Source organism: Artemia sp. Qi Xiang Cuo, chromosome 4 (assembly GCF_049724085.1).
Source record: "Artemia sp. Qi Xiang Cuo chromosome 4, ASM4972408v1, whole genome shotgun sequence".
Lineage (NCBI taxonomy): Eukaryota > Metazoa > Arthropoda > Branchiopoda > Anostraca > Artemiidae > Artemia > Artemia sp. Qi Xiang Cuo.
Window position 1 is genome coordinate 78,615,196 of NC_142797.1, and position 26,402 is coordinate 78,641,597.

At 35.3% G+C, this 26,402-nt stretch overlaps 2 protein-coding genes across 4 annotated transcripts in view; one reads left to right on the forward strand and one right to left on the reverse strand.

Annotated features, from left to right (window-relative positions):
- Window positions 1-6,941, forward strand: part of Trap1 (TNF receptor associated protein 1) — a 42,584-nt gene extending 35,643 nt beyond the window's left edge. Inside the window, exons 9-12 of the mRNA XM_089088548.1 lie at window positions 208-523; window positions 1,544-1,775; window positions 3,927-3,999; window positions 6,791-6,941. Of these exons, the coding sequence (XP_088944674.1) occupies window positions 208-523; window positions 1,544-1,775; window positions 3,927-3,999; window positions 6,791-6,892 (723 nt within the window). The 3' untranslated portion in view covers window positions 6,893-6,941. The remainder of the gene's footprint in view (window positions 1-207; window positions 524-1,543; window positions 1,776-3,926; window positions 4,000-6,790) is intronic.
- Window positions 6,942-13,241: 6,300 nt separating this feature from the next.
- Window positions 13,242-26,402, reverse strand: part of Pex16 (peroxisomal biogenesis factor 16) — a 114,951-nt gene continuing 101,790 nt past the window's right edge. For all 3 annotated transcript variants that reach the window (XM_089087696.1, XM_089087695.1, XM_089087697.1), the window contains exon 6: window positions 13,242-13,480. In XM_089087696.1, the coding sequence (XP_088943822.1) occupies window positions 13,243-13,480 (238 nt within the window). In that variant the 3' untranslated portion in view covers window position 13,242. The remainder of the gene's footprint in view (window positions 13,481-26,402) is intronic.

A 26,402-nucleotide genomic window follows, 5' to 3' on the forward strand; every position in this document is an offset into this window, starting at 1 on the left:
CATCCCTCTATCCTCCTGATCTATATTATCCTGCTAATCTTCCTTTTGAAAACAGCTTACCAAACGGTTTTCGGCAATTACCTCAGACTTTTAAAAGTGTCTGATACGGCCATTAGACATGGCAGCGATTATGTCTATTGTTCTCGTTTTTTGTTGCTATAATTTTAGCTTATCCGCCTGATCAAAAATTATGTTTCTTTTTGCTAGGAAGAGATTGCAAAGCTTCTTCGCTATGAATCCTCTGGCATGCCACCCGGTCAAAAGTTTGGTCTAGCCGATTATTGTTCCAGATTGCGTCCTGGTCAACGAGATATTTATTATTTAGCTGCACCAAGCAGGGAATTGGCAGAATCTTCCCCGTATTTGGAGGCTCTACGGGAGAAAGATGTTGAAGTTCTGTTCTGCTATGAACCCTATGACGAGCTGGTTCTTTTACAGCTACGACAGTACGATAGGAAGAATGTGACGTCTGTTGAAAAGGAAATAAGGACGACTAAATCAGCCGGTGATGTCGACGATTTAGGTATGTTCTCAATTCGGTAACGTCTCTAATTCGGTCACGTGACGATTTAGGTATGTTTTCAATTCGGTCACGTGTCTAATTCGGTCACGTGACGATTTAGGTATGTTCTCAATTCGGTAACGTCTCTAATTCGGTCACGTGACGATTTAGGTATGTTTTCAATTCGGTCACGTGTCTAATTCGGTCACGTGACGATTTAGGTATGTTCTCAATTCGGTCACATGTCTAATTCGGTCACGTGACGATTTAGGCATGTTCTCAATTCGGTCACGTGTCTAATTCGGTCATGTGACGATTTAGGTATGTTCTCAATTCGGTCACGTGTCTAATTCGGTCACGTGACGATTTAGGCATGTTCTCAATTCGGTCACGGGTCTAATTCGGTCATGTGACGATTTAGGTATGTTCTCAATTCGGTCACGTGTCTAATTCGGTCACGTGACGATTTAGGCATGTTCTCAATTCGGTCACGTGTCTAATTTAAAATATTTTAAATGTGGAGAAGTTAAATAACATTTGCTTTCTAAACTGTTTCCTATCAAATAACTATCGTTTTTTGAGGGGGGGGGGAAAGATGTTGATATATAATTTTTAATTATTTTCAATACATTCTAAATTTAAGTGATGTTATAACCGCACTCTTCCACCCATCATATACATGTCTACCCACGAGACGGTGGAGGGAATCTCCCCGGGATTAGTCAAAATGACGTAGTTTGTCGTATCTCCTTCCTGGGATACTTGAAGGATTCTTGGTCCTTTTAGGAGAAGATAATCTCAAAATATGAAATATAGGAGCTAGCTAATTGGCTTAGTGCTAAAATTGACAATAGTTGTAAAAAAATTCAATTCTTATTTTCAATCCCCCTTTCATTTCGTTTCATTTCTGAAAAAAGTAGAAAAAAATTAGACAAGTTTACGAATTTTTCCAAAAGTTTCTTATATTTTCAATACATTTTTTTTTTATATATACTGGTTGATGTTATTGGTAACAGTTCGAAACAACATTTACCTTTTTAGGAGAAGGCAGCTTATCAAAATCCGAAATACAGGAACTAACCAATTGGCTGAGTGCCACTTTAAGTCCAAAAGCCAACAGAGTCACTGTGACAAACAAATTAGCCTCCCATCCTTGCGTTGTCACTGTCGAAGAAATGGGCGCGGCCCGTCACTTTGTCAAGACTCAGTTTCAGCAGATTCCGGAAAGCCAGCGGTACCAAATTCTTCAGCCTCAGTTAGAGATTAATCCCAGGTGAGGCTTTGATCCTGCATTAATATATTTAATTTTCCCACAGTCATATTATTTTCAGATCTCTGTTGAAGTCGCATGCCCTAATTTTTACATAAATATATATGACCAGGCGTATCCAGGAGTTTTTCCGGGGTAGGGGTACAATTTTTTTTATAATGCATCAAGAATTTGTTTATATTTATTTGTGTTACGTTTTTACGAGTCGAAAAAAACTTTTTCCACAAAACAAGCTTTTCAAAGAAAAGTTAAGAGCTCCATTAAGCCAAAAATGGACAGAAATGAAGTCAAGTGATCATCCAAGCGTAAAACTACCACAAATCATCATCAATACATAAATGAAACTCAAAATGAACAGAAATTAGGATAAATAGCCGAGTCAAACTCGAAACGAGCTAAAATTAACATTAGTAGGGCTGATAACCCCAATGTCTTCTCAAGACCATAATTTGCGCTTTACTGAAAACAAAATTATGTTTAAATGTTTTTTTTTTAATTAAATAAGTAAAACACTTTTTTACTCACCTTTTTTTACCCATTTTTTATTTTAAGGAATAAATATCAGTATAGGTAAATTAGACTGACAATCCACGGTCATTTTTTTTTTATTATTATTTTTTTCAGTAAAGCCTAAGTTATGTCCTGGTCTTGAGAAGGCATGGGGGTTGTCAGCCCTAGTAATGTCAATTTTTACTCGTTTTGAGTTTGACTCGGCTATTTATTATAATTTCTGTTCGTTTTGAGTTTAATTTAATTGTTGGTAGTGATCTGTGGTAGTTTTACGCTTGGAAGATTATTTAACTTTATTTCTGCCCTTTTTTGGCTTAATAGAGCTCTTTACTTTTCTTTGAAAACTTATTCTGTGGAAAGTTTTTTTAAATTAATACAAATATATGACACCGTCATTAAGCCAGGGGGGGGGGGAGGGGCGGACGCCACCCCCTTATGGGCGTTCATGTTAGGACGTGTATCCTTTATCTTCACTTAAGTTAATTTTTTCCAACTTTTCTAATATATTTATCATTTTTTAATAGCTTTTCTTCAGTTTGAATCATCACTGAAACAGAGCACCCTATACAAAATTTGTTTGTAGAGAACGTTTTGCAGTGGCGTTAACACAAAATTCAAGAAAAGTCTATTGATTAAAGACAATTCTATGAACAAAAATGTAGATAGCGCTTTGTTTCAGAAAAACGGCCAGAATCGTGGGATGAAAGTGCTGTGTCTAGCAGAGTTTTCAAATTAAAGAAAGGTTATTGCGAAAAATTGATGAATTTCTGTGAAAAATTGAAAAAAAAACTGAAATAAGTGAAAATAAAGGTTAGCTGCATGCAAAATGTGTTAACTATGATTATTCTGCATATTATGAAGTAAGAATTGTTTTCTGAACATGTTTCTTTCTCTCCCGTTAGTTTCCTAGGCTTATACCAAGACTTTTTGTTACGTTATGTAATATTACGGAGCAAATTCTTTTCGTGAAGTAGGCAGTACCAGTTCACGTAACGAAAGTTTATCTTACTCTATGGCAAAGTCAACATAGTAGAAACAAGATGGAACTTCTGGATGAGCAATTAATATTAAGAGAAATAATACTATTAATATTATAATAATATAATTATTATTATGATATAAATAATTTTATATTACTATTAATAACATTAATAATTATATATCATATTTTATTTACCATTATTAATAATATAAATAATATTAAGCTTTGTCAAACGAGAATTTCGCCAATTTACGAAAATGTAGGAGAGATTTTTTATTATTTTTGCTATGAAGATCCAAAAAATGGCGTTTTTCAAAATCTAGGTGGGACAAATTCCTCTTTAGGAAGTCAACAATATTGCGCTGACACTGAGACGAATAGCAGAGATGAAAGGGTCGGGGTGAGATGGAGACCCCTCCAAAGAAGCTTACGTAATTCTGCTATTTAAGGATGTACTGAATCTTTTTTATCTTCCTATATCTTCTAATGTGAATTTCTACGTCTATAATCAATTTCTACGTCAATTCTAGATCTGTTTCTAGGGATTGTGCTATTAAATTCGCATTTTAATTGTATTTATTTATTTATTTAATTGTTTTTATTTATTGTTTAATTTATTTAAGTGTTTTATATTTAATTGTATTTATTTATTTATTTTTCAGTCATCCTATAATCAAAAAACTCTACGGGCTGAAAACATCGAACCAAAGGCTGGCTGAGCTAGTTGCAGATCAGGCATGTATTAATTTTATTTATATTTATAGCTTTATTTCAATGACCTTTTTAGTGATAATGTCATTCACACTATAACACAATGAGCCTTAAGGTATGGTAAAGCTATTAATGAAAATGCTGGTATGACACAAGGGAAATATGCGAAAAAATTGGCAAATAGTAATTTTTGTCAGTTTTTTTATTGTTCTCAATAAAAATTAAAATAATATTGTAAAGCACAGCATAAATATCAAACAGTAAAAAGATTCCTATCTTCTCCATTACATTTTTTTGGGACACATCAACCTCGCACATTTCTTCATGACTTCGGGAGTGCGCAATGATCACTAGTTATGTAGTATTGCGCGTTGAGATCCAAAGGGAAATTACCCTTTGTGCGCTGTGATGTGTCCCATTTATGAAAGAAATTTTCTTTACTCCATGATTCTTATGCTGTGTTGTAAAGTATGTTATATTTTCGTCAGGATTACAATTTTCTTGTATTATTCCTCCTCCTAATTCTGTAATTTCACGGCTTTTATACAACCCATTTGTTTTTTGGCCGATTGTAAGGATTTTCCGCCTCGAAATAAAGAAGCGTCATTTGTACAAATATTCATAATATTTTATTTAAACCATTGACTATGAACTTTTTTTCTCATTCAAAATTACACTCGGAAAAAGTTTTGTTGAACCTCTTTGAATCCGGCTCCTGTTAGAACCTCTTTCTTGTTGCGTTCCGTGGACGATGGACTCTTTAAGCATTGTTTAAGCTTTATTAAGTCTTAAGACTCTTTAAGCCTTATTTAAAACTCTATAAGGCAACTATACCTTGGTCACGGATGCCGCTAGAACCTCTCGTCAGTGCGTACCTTTGATAATGTTAGGATTTTTTAACGTTTTAACGTTTGGTCTTTGATAAGACCAAACGTTAATACTTGAGCTAGTCTACGAGAGACAGTTTTTGAGAGAATGGAGGGTAATAACCTCTCTGGAAAGGTGGCTTTGGTCTAGGGAAAGTTCCCTTATAGTTATTAAATTAAAAAAAAACGAGTTTTTTTTAACTGAAAGTAAGGAGAGACATTAAAACTTAAAACGAACAGGAATTATTCCGTATATGAAAGGGGCTGTCCCCTCCTCAACGCCTCGCTCTTTACGCTAAAGTTTGTATAGTTGTGTGACAGAGTCAAACTTTAGCGTAAAGAGCGAGGCGTTGAGGAGGGGACAGCCCCTTTCATATACGGAATTAATCTGTTCGTTTTAAATTTTAATGTCGCTCCTTACTTTCAGTTAAAAAACGTGTTTTTTTAAATTTAATTTCTGAACGTTTTGAATTAACGCAGCTTTGATTTTGGCTCACTGTACATGAATAATTAAAACGCAATTTGCATATTTATTTTACTTTTCTCTGGCTAAATGGCTTTCTCGAAATTTTGTTCTGAAGTAACTTAGGAATTAACTAACGTAACGAACTTCTATATTCATATGTTTTTATTACGTATATTAGGGAGTTTGCCCCCCAGTCAATACCTCGCTCTTTACGCTAAAGTTCGAATTTTGTTTGAATCACAAACCCCTGAATCACAAAGGCCGGTTAATAAGAATAGATAGTTCTTTTGAAAGTACTAAAAAACTACAGTGTAAAGGGCGAGGTATTGACTAGGGGGCGAACCCCCTCATATACGTAATAATTTCTTTTCGTTTCAAGTTTTAATGTTGCTCTTTGCCTTCAGTTGAAAAAACTTTTTTTTTTTATTTAATTTCTGATCGTTTTTTAAATAGTGCTGAGAAATCTGGCGCCCTCTACATAGAAATGTCCCTTCCCCAAAGGAAACATCTTCCATGGAAAGATCATCGCCCATAAGTCCCTCCTCCGACCCCCACACTAGAAAAAAAATCCCTCCTAAAACGTCTGTAAACTTCCAATTAACCAGTACTATATGTAAAAAACAGGCAAAGTTCATAACTTGCAGCCCTTCTCCCGGGAACCCTGGGGGATTAAGTCACCCTCAAAGACTTATTTATTAGATTTTCGACTATGCTGAACAAAATGGCTATCTCAAAATTTTGACTGGGTGATTTCGGGGAAAAAAAATGAGCGTGGGAGGGGGGCCAAGTTGCCCTCCATTTTTTTGTCACTTAAAAAGGACACTAGGACTTTTAATTTCCGTTCGGATGAGCCCTCTCACGATATTCTAGCAATACTGGATCCATGCGATCACCCCTGGGAAAAAAACAACAAATAAACACGCATCCCTAATCTTTCTTCTGGCAAATAAAAATACAAAATTCCACATTTTTGAAGATAGGAGCTTGAAACTTCTATAGTAGGGTTCTCTGATACGCTGAATCTGATGGTATGATTTTCATTAGAGTTCTGTGACTTTTAGGGGTTGTTTCCCCCTTTTTTTTAAAAATAAGGCAAATATTCTCAGACGCGTGATGGGTAAGACTAAACTTAATTAAACTTATATATTTGAAATCAGCATAAAAATCTGATTCCATTGATGTATCTATTTGTATCAAAATTTCGGATTTTAGAGTTACGGTTACTATTGAGCCGGGTTGCTCCTTACTTACAGTTCGTTACCACGAACTGTTTGATACTGTGTACCAGATATGATTAGATCATTATCCGTAAGTTAAACAACTGAAAGGTTAATGACAGATTGGGCAGTAAGATGTTGGAGTAAACGTATAGACTGACAAAGCCTGAGTGTGAGATAGAGAAGGGGGGGGGATGTATTTGGTTTCTCAGCTAAAAGGATAGAGATGGAAATTTTGTTGACCTAATGATTGCAATTTTTTTTAGCTATTCAGCAACGCTTTGGTTTCGGCAGGGTTAGTTGATGATCCACGCACTGTTGTCACTGGAATGAATCAACTGCTAGAACTTGCACTGGAAAAACATTAACTTATTCATTTTTGTATACCATTTTCTTAATAAACTTTTTATTTGATTAGCAAGATTGTTCTTTTTTACTCTCAACTTGGATTTTTTGAATAAGGAACTAAGCGGACCTTACTGTGCATCTGGCACAACATTCTCTTAATCAATTTTCTATTCTATTGCTCACGCAGGCTCAGAAAAATGTTTAATATGATTTAAATAAATAGTAACATAAGATATAACGCATTAGTAATAAGAGCCGAGTGGGGATAAATTGATGTTCCTCTCGCCAAGTTCTAACAAATCAATTCTCTCGCCAAGTTTTGTCTAATAATTAAAGCGCCTTACCCTCTTTTAAAGGCCAGATCGGTTGTTGTGCCTGCGATAAAAGTGTCTATTGGAATCGAAATACCGGAGCGGCATGAACACTTCGAGCTTTGTGAAGCCTGTTGAGGTTCTGGTTTCACCTGTGGTATGGTAACATGAAATCAAACTGTACACAAAACGCAAATTTGCAAAATGTTTAGCTCAACGTCGAGGTCATATTATAAAAGAGTACTCGTACTGAAATATCCCAATCCCTGGTTTGGCAATTTGTCAAAAGTAATAAAAATGATAAGCTTAGCGACTCTCAACATGCAATTCCTTCGGAAGACGAGCTGACTTTCTGGTTCTGATCCTCAGCTGGAATAGGTCTTCAAAATAGAACTAGAGAACGCCTGCTTAATATACCGAATATTCGGTTTTTATAGGGTCTGGCTCTGGTCTATGTGATGTCACTAGCAACTTTAACAAGAAATACTCAAAGGGTCATGATAATATCTTTAGTATGAACTTAGTGTCGATGCTGCATGAGCAATAAACTAGACCGTACGATATTTTCATGCGGTTTAGTGCTTGATTCATTTTCTGTTAGTATCATCACTCCAGGCGTACGGTTGGCGAGTAGGACTTGCCTGGTATCACTAATTATTTGGTTTGAAACGGTGGTCGGTGATGTGACTCTGTAAGCTCAGCCAGAATCGACATAACTCTAAATGGGTATCTGGAGAAATTCGGGGTAAAAACAAGGGAAGCATTAGATTATTTGCCCCCAATCATGCATTGAACTCCCGGCTAAAGGCAGAGAATCAGGATCGGTATCTGCACTGCACGGACCATTGTCTGCGTGCGAAAAAGTTTTTAGTGCTTCATCACTCCACTTATATAAACGGTTACACATCTATTTCGATGAGATTCCCATAGAACGATTACTGTTGAGCCTATATTCTGTCAAATGTTAAGACAAGTGGGATTGATAAGATAAACAAAGTGCGTTACACACTCAACAACCAGTTCGGGTTCAAAAACGGGAGTAGTAGAGAAACAGTGCAGTACCTCATATGTAGTATCCTCTTGTAGGGTGATTGGACAGGGGAATCTGTCATTAATGTGGGTTTAGCAGCAACAGTTGCAAGTCAGGCTTTTGACTATAAGAAGCTATCGCTATTTACTAGAAAATTTGTTCGTTTCAAACATTCTGATAATCATCATCAGTTTCGAATAGACACAGTAATCACAAAATCCCCACAATATGTTAATATTGTGATTTTAGGATTCTTAAAATTGTATCTTAAAAAAAGTGTACTTTTTATCCTCCATCCCAGAAAATATTGAGTTACAAAACTTAATTATTATTGATGATAATTAAATTTTTGTTATTAGTATCTTTTCAAGAAAATAAACATAGCATAATATGTGCAATTTGTATTTCAGTAAATATGACAGACTATGATATCAGCCCCTTTTATGTATTATATGCCATTTTTGCTGAGGGCAATAACAAATAATAAATGATAAATAATGGCAATTGAATTCTGGAACACGCCTGTTCTTTGATAAAGTACTGACATAAATTCTAAGTTGTGGTTTATTTAGCACCACCAGAAAACATTTCAAAACAACTGGAATTCATAAATGTAAATAGGGTTAAAGTCCCGTGGTTTCGCAGTGGCAACACTACAGGGCCGATGCAGGGTCTTTAGTTGTCAAGAAGCGTCGTTAATCCGATTACTTACTTATAAATAGGCAACAAATGTTTCTTTTATAGGCCAAATGACGATACTGAAAAAACAAAGCGAATATTTCGAGAGGACAAACGCCTCTCTTCTTCAGCGCGAAACGAAACGATGTATCAATAAAAGCCAAAAATTAAAAGAATTAAAACCAACTACCCAACAACCATAAAAGCGAGTTATTCGCCAATATCCGCGATTTGCACAAAATCCAAAAAAACATGAACTGCCATCGACGGATACTAGCGAGCAACTGATAAATGAAAGGAATCAATTCATTCACTCGAAAAACAAAACGAACCAGCAATTAAATAAGTTGGAAAACTATGTCATTTGATTTCGGATTTTAATTAAGGCATTTCTTGCAGACACCCTTTGAGACCTAAGGGGTTGTTCATGTGTTTGATTAGATGACTGGGAAAGTGGTTCAAGGTTTATTTCAGGGATTACTAACGTATCGGCTTCTCTTTTGAGAAAACCGAAATATGAGTCATATTTCGGTTTTCTCAAATAGAAGCCGATACGTTAGTAATCCCTGAAATAAACCTTGAACCACTTTCCCAGTCATCTAATCACACACGTGAACAACCACTTAGGTCTCAAAGGGTGTCTGCAAGAAATGCCTTAATTAAAATCCGAAATCAAATAACATAGTTTTCCAACTTATTTAATTGCTGGTTCGTTTTGTTTTTTCGAGTGAATTAATTGATTCCTTTCCTTTGTCAGTTGCTCGCTAGTATCCGTCGATGGCAGTTCATGTTTTTTTGGATTTTGTGCAAATCGCGGATATTGGCGAATAACTCGCTTTTATGGTTGTTAGGTAGTTGGTTTTAATTCTTTTAATTTTTGGCTTTTATTGATTCTTCGTTTCGTTTCGCGCTGAAGAAGAGAGGCGTTTGTCCTCTCGAAATATTCGCTTTGTATTTTCAGTATCGTCATTTGGCCTATAAAAACCCCATTTTTGCTCGTTTTTCTTTCTTTATGTGATGTCAGGCCAATGTGGTTTAAGAAATTATCTTAATGTTTCTTTCGGTTGAATTTACAGCCTAGCCAATTTTTTCTCCATCTTAACGATCTATGATACTTTATTCATGATCAGTCTGCGAAGGTTTTTCGTTAATCATTAACAAGCTTAAGTTGTTTCTGTAAAAAAATATTTATGATAAGGTTTAAATTACGCAGATATCTCGAACCACCACCAAGGTTTAATTCATTAAATTTTTTGGAGGCCAACCCATCTGAAAGCTTCACATCAATCATTTGCTGTATAGATAAAAATGAGGGTGAATTTAAAATAGTTGCTGTCCTTTAGTGGCGCAGCGGGTTTGATCTCAGCTTGATAATAGGGGACTCAGAGATCGAACTCAGCTGCAGTAACTCATTCCAGGGCTCGAAATTTTATTCTGGTTTTGAGACTATGCGAAAGCGTCTCAGTACTAATCCAAGCAGCAACAATAAGAGAATAATTCATATCTCAACTAACCAGAACTAGCCCATCAGATGAATCTTAATTTGTATTCCTAAATCACCTTTAAATGAGTACATTTTCTCAATACAAAGATTTTTTTCAAAACGTGTTTTTAAACTTTCGGCTACTAGGAGCTGTGTTCTGCTCTTTACCAGATTGCAGCTATTGCTGCAATCTGGTGCATTGAATTGTAATAGAAAATTAAACTGGGATAAACTGAATAGCTTTTACAGTGTAAACAAAAATTTTGAGCCAATCAATATAAAGCTTGTGTTGTCATTTAGGATTCTACATATATTACAAAATATTATCGTTCATTGTATTTGAGCTAATACCGGTGGCAAATCTTGCGTAATTTGCGAAGCAATAACATTTGTTCGTTTCAAGGTTCTGCTTTGTTCTTTACCTCGACGAAAACTTTTTTTTTAATAATTAGTGAAAATGCTTATCAATTCAAACACAAATGCTCATCTAAACGATGACAAAAATGTATTACCCCTTTTGACTACGAAACGTGCGTCCGCATTGGCATGTAATGTATACATAGAATAGCCAACCCGTCTATATATTATGAGTAGAAACAATGAGACAATGGGGAAGAGTATCCAGAGTTAAATAAGTCTTGAGAATGATCTTGAGCCAAGTTGCAGATCCATTGAATATTTAAAAAGAGTAGTAGCTAAAAACTATGGATATTTGCCATACATTTTTTTGTACATTTAATTTCTGGGCAGTTTTTAATTATTATTATTTTTTCAAATTATTTCTGGCCTCCAAAAACTTTTAAAGAAAAACGACCCTTAAAAATAAATTATCGTCAACTCAGTTTTTATGATTTTCGGTACTTATCCATTTGATTAAAAACAAATTTTGGTTTTCAAAGTCATTATCAAATCATCATTGAATTCGTAATTTTTATAGCTTAAGCTGTTGTCACAGTACAACTGTTGCTCTCCTTGTATGTGGTAGGGTTTGAGTTCGACATAGACGTTGGCCACGATGCTGTTTCATCATTTCCTTAATTATTAATTATGAAAATTTCCTTAATTATTTTTAAAAAGTATGAAATTATTAATTATTATTTTAAGTTTGCTCCAAAAAGCCCTTTTCGCCTTTGTTCCGAGGTTTACAGCCCACCATGAAGGTCGTTTAATATCTTCGGAATGATCTGCAGTCTTCCCCCCCAATTGGCGCTCTTGGCTTCAGCCATGATTGTTTTGAAAAATTAGAAACATTGAAATTTTTAAATCAGGATTATAGACAGTACATCAAAGATAATAAAATGCAAGAAGTTCGTCTTCATCATTGCTTAAACTATCTGCATCTAGACTTCTACATCAGGGGGCAGTAGAATACAATAAGTTATTTTTTATCATTGGTGTAACTAATAAAAAATTTCAAAATGCAGAAATATTAACTAGTAACAAATTTGGTTGAGCCCACTTATATGCAGGGTTGACACTAACATAAAATGAATCAAGTCTTCTTGTCGGTATTTCAATACACGTCATAGACCGATTGCAAATGCTCAAAATAACAATTTGAGCATTAGATTATTTTTCGTAAGATCCTAGCTGTGATTTAGATTATCAGTTTCTTCAGTCATTCCAGCTAAAAATGAATTGTTACTTTCCAAATAACTTTTTGCACAACCTGGAACGTAACTGCAAGTTTCAAAGGCCTTGGCCTATGTTCTATCTTAGTTTTTTTTTCTGTCACTTTCCTAGTCATACTCTTATTCTTTAAATCGCTCAAAGACGCTGTTGGATGTAGTGGGCTATAGGCTCAGGCCCTCAAATGCCCATTGCCTCCGAATCCCTGAAACCACTATGTTGCATTTGGAGTTAAGAGAGCCCACTCCTCAACACTTCAATTTTCACGTTAAAGTTTTTTTTTAGAATTTTAAAAAGCTTCTTATTACAAATAAACAGCCCTTGTGTTTCAGGAGTTGTTCTTAAAAGAATTCAGACAAAAAGCCACGATTCAACTTTTACATGAATCAGAAAAAAATGGTATTTCAAATGTTTTAGTGTATTTGGGGATAACATCGATATTTTCATGCTCCATCTCAACATATTTGTAACAATCTCGGTTGTAAAACTTAATTACGAGATCTCTCCGTCCAATAATCAATAGCCATGCCTTACTAATCAATAGCCATGGCGAATGCCTTACCTACTGGCAAATTAATCACCATACCAAAGCCCAAATTTGTAACCCCACATTCTCAAGCATTATGCTCTACTCTTCAGAGCCATGGCTGATACCTCAAATATAGCTTAGAAGGGCTGCAGTTCAAGCTGGGCACTTGCGTCAAGTTAAAGGCTTCAAATGATATTGAAAGATCCACAACACTGAGATCGTGGTGACATTCAACATAGGGAACCTCCTTACTGAATTGAAGACCTGTTCATTAAGGTGGTCATGTCACCTACTCGACCTCCTAATAATAACTCTTGAAAGGGTCCTCAAGGGAGACAACGTACCAGGTAGACTAATACAATTTTGCAGCCCAACCTCAGCCTCTATATCAACCAAAATGAGGTCACATCCCTAGCACTGGAGAGGGTCACTTGAAGAGGACTGTCAGCCAGTTCCTTCTATACTGGCGACCCTGCGAAGCAAGAGCATTAAGTCAAAAGTCATTCATCCCTAGAAACGAGTTTTGATTGTTGGAAGATTTGTTTTTTTTATCCTCAAAATAACTAAAATTAAATAAAAAACGTTATTATCTTGATATGTGATTGAAACTCTATTCCTCTTGCTTACTACCTGATACCGTCGACAATGATTATGCACTTTTAACAAATATGAATATTTATAAAAATCCCAACTTTTAATACTAATAATTATCATGTATAAAAGCACAACTTTAGATATATAGGAATATACTGGAGTAACGGTAAACACACACATCTTGCAAGTGGAACAGTTCTTGACAAAAACAAAAGAAAGGCAAAGATTTTATCCTTAGTGAATCTGTTATAAAGCGGTGACATGAAAAGGTAAAGCAGGAGACTGATTCTTCGACGAAATAGATCTGATCGATCACTAGGCTTAAGACCCTTTATGTCTGAGTATGTCAATAAACTAAAAAAGAAAACAAATTAATGCTTTGCTGTCCAAAAACTGAAAGGGTGTAGGTCATACTTCAAGAGCAGGAGACTTACCTCATGGGCAGGCCTGGATTTACCAATAGGCCCAGGCCTAGGGGCGCAAAATTCCAGGGGGCATAATGTATTATCACCAAATGATTATTTTTCTTAGCAAAATCTGGACTGATGTGATTTACCGTTAGTGTCACGTGTAATTTGCCACCGCACTGCGTATTCCCAGAAAAGTGATTTTTAAACGGCACAGAAATTCCAAGGCCTCTTATAAACTGTCAGATGTCTCCAAAGAATGGCAACTGAGAGTTCGGCATCACCTCTCTCTTTGACTACTTTTGGATTATCAGTTGCGTTCTGTTCTGTGCTTTTACTGTCCCTGAATTTCGGTGATTTTCCCGAAAACCTCGCAGAAACGGCGCGGCACAAACGTTTGGGCCTAGGAGCGTTAAAGCGCTCCATTTTATTATAGCCTCCCCCCCCTCTCCTCAAAAAACACTCTAGCGAATGTGAGTGGTTTTAGTATGCAAACTTCGGGTTCTTTGGTCCCGATTGTGACAGTGCTGCAACGATGCCTCTGTTTCCTTTCAAGGCAGATATTTTAGTCATGCAAGCCGGAAACGACACACTGGCTCTTGTGTTCGCCAAAAAAAACATCTAGCATTTAGCGACACTTGGCACTTTCAAGCTCTTTAATCGTTTTTTTGTTAGGAACTGAGATTCGACACACTGCTACACTCATTTTACCAATTAAACAAATTAAATTAATTATCCTTATTATTACAGTGAAATAAAAAGCCAAATATCGGCAAACGGTAGATAGCGCTGAGGGTCTTTTTTTGTCGACACTAACACCAGTTTCCACTCATGTAAGTTAACGATACTCTTTGGACCTACTAACAAGTGGTAAGCATATCATTGAGATTAGCAACCACAACTGTATAAGAATTTCTTCCGATTCCAGCAATTATGCCTGTAGACACTTTGTTGAATATGAGAAAAAACACTTTATGTTGTAAAATTGTCTATATTAAACAAACTTTCGCAACGCGTTTTTAAGTTTCAAAATCTTACACTTTATTTGACCAAAAAAAATCGATAAACTGAATATTCAATTTTGACCAATTGTCACACCAACAATTGTTTGCCACTAATCCGTTGTTGCTTGTGAGAACACGTTTTTTTTTCTTTTTTACGACTAATATATGCCAAAACGTGATATTTATACAAAATTTTAGCTTTGGTGATAAACAAGTTTGACATGCCTATTTTAAGGCATCTGATTTCCAAAACATAAATTAAAAAAAATAAACTTGTAATGTTAAATGTTACTCGCGTCAAACACCAACATAAAGTCTAATTTTATACCTTCTCAGAGGGAGTAGTGGGGTGGGTGGGTGATTGGGTCCATTAGGTTGATCACTATCCCCCTCCCCCACTGGAAAAACAAAACAGCACGTTAAAATGCACCTTATTCGTCCCATCCCTATGGTAAATGGTCTGCCTTGGACTCATTCTCACAACTTTCAAGAACGGTATTCCATTTATACATTTATTCCTTTATATTATTAAATAAAAAAAACAAGTTTTTTTAACTGAAAGTAAGGAGCGACATTAAAACTTAAAACAAACAGAAATTATTCCGTATATGAAAGGGGCTGTCCCCTCCTCAACGTCTCGCTCTTTACGCTAAAGTTTTTTATTGTTTTAAAAAATAAAGTTGTGCGAAAGAGGCAAACTTTAGCGGAAAGAGCGAGGCGTTGAGGAGGGGACAGCCCCTTTCATATACAGAATAATTTCTGTTCGTTTTAAGTTTTAATGTCGCTCCTTACTTTCAGTTTAAAAAAACTTGTTTTTTTATTTAATTTCTGATCGTTTTTTAGTTAATGCAGCTTTTATTTTGGCTCACCGTCATTGAATAAGTAAACAAAATTTGCATAAAAATTTTACTTTTATTTTGCTAAATGGCCGTCTCTAAATTTGGTTCTGACGTAATTTACAAATTAACTTACGTAACGAACTTCTATATTCGTATATTTTTCTTCTGGCAAAAAATACAAAGTTGCAGATTTTTGCAGATATGAGCTTGAAACCTATGTTATAGGGTTTTCTGATACGCTGAATCTGACGGTGTGATTTTCATTAAAATTCTTTCACTTTTAGGGATGTTTCCCCCTCTTTAAAAAATCAGGTAAATTTTCTCAGGCTCGTAGCCTTTGATGAGCAATACTAAACTTAATAAAATTCATATATTTAGAATCGGCATTATAAGCCCATTCTTTTGATACATTTATTGATATCAAAGTTCCATTTTTAAAAGTTTCGATTACTGTTGAGCCGTATCGCTTGTTTTTTTTTATTGTTTTTTTTTATTACATATATGTTATTACGTATATGATGGGGTTCTTCCTGAAAATGTCTGTATACTTCCCAATAACCAATACAATATGTAATCAATGAGCAAAGTTCATAACTTGCAGCCCTTCCCCTGGGAACTGTGGGGGATTAAGTCATCGCAAAAGAAATGGCAATCTCAAAATTTTAATTGGGTGACTTGAGAAAAAAATGAGCAAGGGAGGGGGCCTAGTTGCCCTCCATTTTTTTTGGTCACTTAAAAAGAGCACTAGAACTTTTAATTTCCGTTCCAATGAGCCCTCCTACGATATTCTAGGACCACTGAGTCAATAGGATTATCCCTGTGGAAAAAATAACAAACAAACAAACAAATAAACACGCACCCGTGATCTTTCTTCTGGCAAAAAAGTGAAAATTCTCAGTTTTTGTCGATATGAGCTTAAAACCTCTGTAATAAGGCTCTCGGATACGCTGAATATAATGGTGTGAATTTCATTAAGTTTCTATAGCTTTTAGGGGGTCTTTCTTCCTTTTTTCCAAAATCAGCAAAATTTTCTCAGGCCCGTAACTTTTGATGGGTAGGATTAAACTTGATGAAACTTATATATTTGAAATCAGAATTAAAATTTGATTCTTTTGATGTATCTATTGGTACCAAAATTCCGTTTTTTAGAGTTTCGGTTACCATTGAGCCGGGTCGCTCCCTACTTACAGTTCGTTACCACGAACTGTTTGATTCATTTATTCATTTATATTATTTGTTTTCTTTGTAATGCGGAAGTTTGATTAAGGAAAAACAAACAAAAGACATTTGATAGAATTTATTATTCTTTCAGGGAGCAGAGTTCTAGTCCCAACTAGAGGCCAAAGAAAATTCCTTTCCCAAATTAAGAAAGCACTTTCACCAGTCCCCCTTTTTATGCTCAAATGTGTGTTTTGAAGTGTTTTTTTTGTTTATACTTGTTGACCATTTTCGCAAAACTTTGGGGATAAATCCTTCATCTTAAAGATTTTTCGGATTTTTCAAGTTTCTTGTTCATAATATTAATCATATGCAGCGCAATAGCACTGTTTACGGAAGGAGCGATATGATTTTAATTTATATTTTTCACTTGGCCACTTCGTATGGAAGATGTCGTAGAAACCTCAGAGGGGCCTTATTCGATTTGAAATGGAAAGTTCTAGTGTCTTTTTTTAGGGTCAAATAGATTGCAGGGAAACAAGCCCCCCTCCCATGCCCTCTTCATTCTGCCTCAACCTCCAAGGCCATCCGATGAAAATTCTGGGACAGCCATTTTGTTCGAAATAATTGAAAGGTGCAAAAACTATGCCTCCAAGAACGACATGACCCCAGACAGCCCCAGTGTGGTAAAGCTTTCTAATTTAGTTAATTATGAATTTAGTAAAAATATATTAAGACGCAAATACAAAGTTTAGAAATACCACTTTGTATTAAGATAAGGAATATATCCTGCCAAGTTTCTGCTTAACGGGAAATTGAGAAATACCACTTCCTAGCTATTGCGTCGGTTGGTTAAAGGAAGGTGTGGTTGATAAAAATGTATAAAAGATACATTTTATAGGAAAGGGTAGACTGATACTAACTTTATGCCGGACTGACCTCTGGTTCGTTGTTTTCAGAAATACCTTGGAAACTTGTCGGATCGTTCTAAGTATCTAAATGTCCTATTACATGTTATTGTAGTTTTTCCGAGACTTGTAGTCTATTTGGGACAGCCAGTCTTAGTACAAAATATATATCTGTTATTATTATATGTTAGCTGAATGAAAATATTGTACTATAGACAACCTCGCTACAATCTACTTTTAGTCACTAAACCATACCCAGTTCGGACACCTAACTAGTCCGGTCACAGCCTGAGGCACACTATCAAGGTTAAATTAACTTAGGACCAGAGTTTATCTCCCTTAGAAAGTGGAAATAAAGGTATCTACGACAACTACACCCAAATACCATAAATAAAACTTCACCACAACTGGTGGTTATTGGAAAAACTGCGCCGAAAGGACTAGATAAAAATAGTAGATTTAAATATAGTGGCATTACCATAGGATAAAATACCTTCCCTATAAATACTACTTGAAATGGTAAACATTGTACCAGAATACGCGGGAAATTCAGATGTAGATGAGTTTATCGAAAAATTTAAAATTTTCGACGAACTAACTGAATCGTTTTAGGATAAGGTCAAATAGCAATGCGTTGCAGCCATATTAAAGGGAAGCGCCCTTAAACATTTGTTCTTAGCTTCCGAGAGGCTAAGAACAGAGGTAGTGACATTCAAAACCTCAACTAGTATCAGGGAATATGCAGACAAAATTTGTAGATCCGTATGCTTACAATTAGAGAAAGGCGGAGATGACGAGACAGTACAGAAAGTACAACTACATACTTTTACTCAAGGGTTACCGAAAAAGTTATTAAGACTAATATTATCACGGACACCTGAAAATTTAGAGCAGGCTATAATACTAGTCGAAACAGAGGTAAAAATTGACGAAGCTATGAAAAAGTTTGATCAGATGTCAATATATAACACAGGAGCCCAAGAAAGTATAAAATATGAAAGGGGACAGAAAAGGGTGAGCGTTGAGGAGTCGAATCATAAACCAAAAAGGTGCGGCGGAGGCCGAGGGTTACCGTATTGAGAAACAGTTGAAAGATTCCACAACCTTGAGAGATTAGCAGCTACTAACTATAGAAAATATGGGCACCTTCCCCCACCAAAGACAGATAGTTGGGGATCCAGCAATGACAGATCAAAAATATTTAGAAGTAACCAGGAAACAAACAAACAATTTAAGAGAAAATTCAATTGCTGTTATTGTTGCAAACCAAAACACTATGTAGCAGATTACTGGCATAGAATACGTAAAGAAGGCCAGACGTACAAGAAAATAAACCAGTTCAGAACGCAGGGGGGCAGAAATTTAGGAAGGCAGGGAACAAATAATGCTTGGCAAAAACCTAATAATATTCCTGAATTTAGGCCTAGGAGGCTAATGTTTGTCAACACCAAGGGCCAGAGTGGCGACGCTGAGAAACACTGGAATGACCCCAGAAATTCTAGATCAAATAGTAGATATTTAAACGGAGACACAAACCTGTAAGGTTTAACGGAGCTTTTTTATTTCCAAAACACCTATACAATTTACAATATTGCAATATAAATGCAAGTAATAATAGCCTACCAATTTTGCGTTGTTATAAAATTGAGTGTTTTCAAAATTTACCATATTTATTATATACAGGTGCATCTAAATCATTAATTAGATAGGAAGTTTTTAAGAGGTTTCCTCCTAGTGCCAAAAATCGCGTAAGCAGATGCCAGAATACCCTGACATCAGTGACAGGGCACAGGCTGACAATTTTGGGAGAATGTCCATTAAAATTTAGCACAGGAGGTAAAGAAATAACGGTAACAGTGATAATATGCAAGCAGCTACCATTTCCTTGTATTCTAGGAGTAGATGCCATAAGAAAATATGGGATTGTATGGGAACCCATATCTGATACAATAACCATAAACCAGGCAAATGAAAATAATAGGCAAATTTGCGTAACAACAGATAACAAAAGTGAACATTCGAATTATAACCTAAAAATATACGAAAAAATCACAATAGAAGGGGGAACGACAGCTCAAGTTCTAGTGACATTAAATACAAAAGAAGGAAAGGTTAAAACAATGGACGTCATGATAGGAGGATACACCATAAGAGAATACCCCAGGATTTTCGTGGAAAATCAAGTTATAAAAAATGAAAATAGCATAACATGCTTAAAACTATCAAATCTACGTAATAATAAAGTAAAAATGAGCCAGTAAGAACTTGAATCAGTGTGAAAATTTCACATTCAGAAATAGAATCTCTAAACAGTCAAGAATTAAGCGCATATTTCACTAGCCAAGAACAATTATCCTCATTAAAACTGCAACCACAAGAAAAGTATGAAATGTCGAAAACGGATTTTTTGCAACAGTTTGAGTTAAAACATCTATCGGGAAAAATATAAACGCTGGTTGATAATATTTTTTGGGATTTCAAATGAACGTTTGCAATAATCAAAGTAAATTTCACACTAACTCATTTAATGACAAAAAAGATATTAATAGAAGGCCCTCCAATCAAAAAGTCATCGCATAAAAAACCTTATCATTTAAAACCATGGCTAGAAAGCCAAATAAGGGAAATGTAAGATCAGGGAATAATTAAAGAAAGTATTAGCGATTGATGTTTTCCACTAGTATTAGTCAGGAAAAAAGATAACACCTAGAGATTATGTATAGATTTTAGGGCATTGAATGCCGTCACGGCAAAAGACGTGATGATGTTACCAAGAATTGACACGATTTTAGATTCGCTAGAAGGTACAAAATATTACACTAGTTTTGAATTAATAGCACGATATTGGTGAATCGCTTTAGATGCAGAAACAAATCATAAAGCTACGGTAATTTTAGACAACTGGAAAAGTATCACGTTGAGACGTAAACTTTTCGGATTATCATTTAGTCCAAGTTGTTTTAATCGACAAATGAATTTGTTGTTAAAAGATAACGAACCAGAAAGAAAAACAGATACCTTGGCTTGTTTAGATGATGTAAGTTTGTTTAATGAAAGCCTGGAAGACCACTTGGTCGGACTTAGAAAAATACTGGAAAAGTTTGAAAAAGCAGGCTTAAAATAAAAACCAGAGAAGTTAAAAATAGTAGTACCAAAATTAGTTTTTCTTGGATACCTGATAAACCAAGGTGCTCTTTCATCAAATCAAAAAAAGTTTACAGCAATCCAAAACTTGCAGCATTCTAAAAACAGATGCAACTGCAGATCAGTTTATGGTTTATTAACTTTTCTGAGAAAATACATTAAAAATTATGCAAAGGCATCGCAACCTTTGACAAACCTCTTGAAAAAATCACGTAAATTCGAATGTCCAACGGACGCAAAGCAAGCGCTAAATGAAAAAAAAGGCAATTATTACTGGCACTAATACTTAAACTACCAGATTTGTCACAAGACTTCTGTTTGCAAACAGATGCTTCGGGGTACGTTATAGGAGCTATATTATTAAACATGAATTTTGAAGGAGAAGAATCAATAGTCCAATACGCCAGCACGTCGCTGTTGGAGGCAGAAAGAAAATACTCGACAGTTGAAAGGGAATGTTTAGCAGTTATTGTTTCGACAAAATGTTTTCGACAATTTTTACTTGGGAAAAAATTCATTTTACGCGTAGACCAAAAATCATTAATTTGGCTACATACGATGCAAAATACTTCAGCCCGGCTGACACGGTGGATACTACGTCTGCAAGCATATTCATATACCCCAATATATATAAAGGGCCGTGCAAACATTTTACCAGACTATTTGTCACGAAATCCAGACACGGAAGAAAATTTGATAACAACCATCCAAGAAGAACTGGAAGGGGTGGAAATACTTTCTTACGGAAATATTTAGAATCATCAAGATAAAGATGATTTTCGTTTAGCGATGAAATCCTTTTTATCGAAAGGAACGGAACTGCCAGAGCACTTTAAACATTTTTTAAAGGACTTAGAAAATTTTACAGATGACGAATGTAGCGATCGGCTGTCACAAGGGAGAAGCAAAAACTATCGGGAGGCTGAAAGAAAAATTTTACTGTCCAAAAATTTGCTCAAAAGTAAGCGCGTTTACTCAAAGCTGCACAGAATGTGATAAACAAAAGTTACCACAAAAGACCCCTCGGCCGAATTAGGCCTCTACCCCACCCCTTCAGGGGTAGGAGGATTAATCTAAATAGACATTGGGGAACAGGAGGAAGTTTACCAGTTTCCAGGAAAGGAAACAGATGTGTACTAACCGTAGTTGACCATTTTAACTCATACTTATACGCTTTTCCAATCAAAGACGAAAAGACAAAAACTATTACGAAGGTTTTGGTCAGATGTCATCTTTTGGAACACGAAGTTTCTCCTAGACTTTTACTCAGCGACAATGGGCTATGCTTAAGAGCCAAATGAATAGACAAAATTACGGAATATCTGGGTTTGAAACGATGGTTTACACCGCATTATATGGCAGTCGCTAATAGAAAGGTTGAAGGCAAACATAAGGAATTAGCTTATATGCTGGGAATACATGCAAGAGAAGAAAATGAAAATTGGGATGAAAATTTACCATTTTTAGTCTTTGCAATAAATATGATTTTTTCACATTCATTGAAGGAAACGCCATTTTTTTGCAACATCTAAGAGATCCCAGAATTTGTTTAGATGAAATACAAAATGATAGAATATATTACAACCTAGACCAATATAAGCAAGAAATGGTGATGCGAATGAAAAAAGCTATGGAATAAGTTAAAGACATTCTGGAAGATGCGAAAACAGAACAAAAAGAAAAATATGACCGAACAAGCAAAAATAAAACAAATTACTGTTTAGGAGACTTGGTTTACGTATACAAAACCAACCTGGACGCGACAAAAAAGTTAAAACCGAAATGGGATGGGCCCTACAGGATTGTAAAAATTTTACCAAATAACTTAACATATGTTCTAAAGCATCAGTATAAGGAAAAGGAAGAAGTAGTACACCATAATAGAATAAAAAAGGGATATTTTTCACAACCGTGGAAAACAGAGCCTATTCTTTCAGACGATGAAGAAAAGGACACAAATTCACCAGTGTATGTCAGAAGACTGTATTAATTTAATGACCTTTTTAACAACCACAAGAGTTGGCGGAAGAGGAAGAGTTAAGATGCCCAGCTGTGACTACAATCTATACACGGAAAACAACAGAAAAGAGTAAATATTCGATGCTCATCGGATACTAGCGATGAAGAACATCAAATACAACATAAGGGCTTAAAACATGATGAACCAAAGGTAAAACCCAACGAGAAAGAAGAATTAGTAGAAGCCAACGAATTGTCTGATTTTCATACACGAAACTCGCCTACAGTGTTAACGAAAAACGGCTTTTGAAAGAAACTCCATATACCAGACGTGAGCTAACAGACGGTGATATTGAAAATTCTTCTACAAAAACTAATATCACTAAACCTGGACCATCGTTAAGAAAACCCTCTTTAAGAGAGAAATTATGGAGAAAAGTAAAGAAACCCGAAGGACAGCAACAAGTTCCTTCGTCAGCAGCACAAGTAGCTAAATCACTTATGAAAAAGGCCAAACATGAGGAGAAACAAAGATTAAAGATATTTGACAAGGCAACAAAACCGCGCTCGAATTCAGAGCCTTGTAAACCACACTATAGAGACCACGGAAAAACTTGCAAATATTATAAAGAAGAGAAGCAAAAATTTGGAGTCCAAAATTTGGACCAGGAAACGGAGAAAGGCAGAACAGGCTTAGTCCCCAGCAGATTTATATTTAAGTAAAAAAGTTATGACGGAAAAAAAATAATAAATAAAAATAAAACGAGTGAAGAGCCTCTAAAGAAATATCGATAGTTTCTTATTTTTATCCGTATGTAAATATCATCAAAGTTTTCCTCACAATATATATCGCCAGTAAAAATTTTTAACTTCACGTAGAAAAGAAATTCCATTTTTTTTTTAGCCTAAATACTCATAAGTTCCCAGAAAAAAAACTCCGATCTAAAGTGACATCATAGCTTCCTGCAAAAAATTTTGTCTTCGAAACGAAATAAAACTTCGCGAATGGTGTAATGACAAGACTTGTCAAAACGAATTAGGCTACGTTTCATAAAAGAAATTAAGTAAGGCCACGTAACTTTTAAATAGGTGTAGTGAAACTAATTAAATTACACATATTTAGAATCAGCATTAAAAGGCAATTCTTTTGATATGTATATTGAAAAAAAATATTTTGGGGGGAAAATTAAATATATATATATATTTTGGTTGGTCACTATCCCCCCCACTGGAAAATCAAAACAGCACGTTAAAATGCACCTTATTCGTCCCATCCCTATGGTAAATGGTCTGCCTTGGACTCATTCTCACAACTTTCAAGAACGGTATTCCATTTATACATTTATTCCTTTATATTATTAAATAAAAAAACAAGTTTTTTAAACTGAAAGTAAGGAGCGACATTAAAACTTAAAACAAACAGAAATTATTCCGTATATGAAAGGGGCTGTCCCCTCCTCAACGCCTCGCTCTTTACGCTAAAGTTTTTTATTGTTTTAAAAAACAAAGTTGTGAGACAGAGTCAAACTTTAGCGGAAAAAGCGAGGCGTTGAGGAGGGGACACCCCTCCTTTCATATACGGAATAATTTCTGTTCGTTTTAAGTTTTAATGTCGCTCCTTACTTTCAGTTTAAAAAACTTGTTTTTTTTATTTAATTTCTGATCGTTTTTTAGTTAATGCAGCTTTTATTTTGGCTCACCGTCATTGAATAAGTATAAAAATTTGCATAAAAATTGCAAAATTTGCAAAATTTGCATAAAAATTTTACTTTTCTTTTGCTAAATGGCTGTCTCTAAATTTGGTTCTGACATAATTTACAAATTAACTTACGTAACGAACTTCTATACTCGTATATTTTTCTTCTGGCAAAATATACAAAGTTGCAGATTTTTACAGATACGAGCCTGAAACCTATGTTATAGGGTTTTCTGATACGCTGAATCTGACGGTGTGATTTTTATTAAAATTCTTTCACTTTTAGGGATGTTTCCCCCTCTTTAAAAAATCAGGTAAATTTTCTCAGGCTCGTAGCCTTTGATGAGTAATACTAAACTAAAGAAAATTCATATATTTAGAATCAGCACTATAAGCCCATTCTTTTGATACATTTATTGATATCAAAGTTCCGTTTTTAAAAGTTTAGATTACTATTGAGCCGTATTGCTTGTTTTTTTATTGTTTTTTTTATTACGTATATGTTATTACGTATATGACGGGGTTCTTCCGGAAAATGTCTGTATACTTCCCAATAACCAATACAATATGTAATCAATGAGCAAAGTTCATAACTTGCAGCCCTTCCCCTGGGAACTTTAGGGGATTAAGTCATCCTCAGAGACATATTTATTAGATTTTTGACTATGCTGAACAAAATGGCTATCTCAAAATTTTGATTGGTTTACTTTGAGAAAAAAATTAGCGTGTGAGGGGGCCTAGTTGCCCTCCATTTTTTTTGGTCACTTTAAAAGGGCACTAGAACTTTTAATTTCCGTTCCAATGAGCCCTCCTACGATATTCTAGGACCACTGGGTCAATACGATTACCCCTGGGGAAAAGAAAAAAACCAAACAAACAAACAAATAAACACGTATCCGTGATCTTTCTTCTGGCAAAAAATGCAAAATTCCACATTTTTGTAGATAGGAGCTTGAAACCTCTACAGCAGGGTTATCTGATATACTGAATATGATGGTGTGAATTTCATTAAGGTTCTATAACTTTTAGGGGGTCTTTCCCCCTTTTTTCAAAAATCAGCCAAATTTTCTCAGCCGCGTAACTTTTGATGGGTAAGATTAAACTTGATGAAACTTATATATTTAAAATCAGAATTAAAATCTGATTCTTTTGATGTATCTATTGGTACCAAAATTTTAATTTCGTTTTTTAGAGTTTCGGTTACCATTGAGCCGGGTCGCTCCCTACTTACAGTTCGTTACCACGAACTGTTTGATTCATTTATATTATTTGTTTTGTTTGTAATGCGGAAATTTGATTAAGGAAAAACAAACAAAAGACATTTGATAGAATTTATTATTCTTTCAGGGAGCAGAGATCTAGTCCCAAGTAGAGGCCAAAGAAAATTCCTTTCCCAAAATAAGAAAGCACTTCGCAAGTCCCCCTTTTTATGCTCAAATGTGTGTTTTGAAGTGTTTTTTTTGTTTATACTTGTTGACCATTTTCGCAAAACTTTGGGGATAAATCCTTCATCTTAAAGATTTTTCGGATTTTTCAAGTTTCTTGTTCATAATATTAATCATAGGCAGCGCAATAGAACTGTCTACGGAAGGAGCGATATGATTTTAATTTATATTTTTCACTTGGCCCCTTCGTATGGAAGATGTCGTAGAAACCTCAGAGGGGCCTTATTCGATTAGAAATGGAAAGTTCTAGTGCCTTTTTTAGGGTCAAATAGATTGCAGGGAAACAAGCCCCCCTCCCATACCCTCTTCATTCTGCCTCAACTTCCAAGGCCATCCGATGAAAATTCTGAGACAGCCATTTTGTTCGAAATAATTGAAAGGTGCAAAAACTATGCCTCCAAGAACGACATGACCCCAGACAGCCCCAGTGTGGTAAAGCTTTCTAATTTAGTTAATTATGAATTTAGTAAAGATATATTAAGACGCAAATACAAAGTTTAGAAATACCACTTTTTATTAAGATAAGGAATATATCCTGCCAAGTTTCTGCTTAACGGGAAATTGAGAAATCACCACTTCCTAGCTATTGCGTCGGTTGGTTAAAGGAAGGTGTGGTTGATAAAAATGTATAAAAGATACATTTTATGGGAAGGGGTAGACTGATACTAATTTTAGCCCGGACTGACCTCTGGTCCGTTGTTTTTAGAAATACCTTG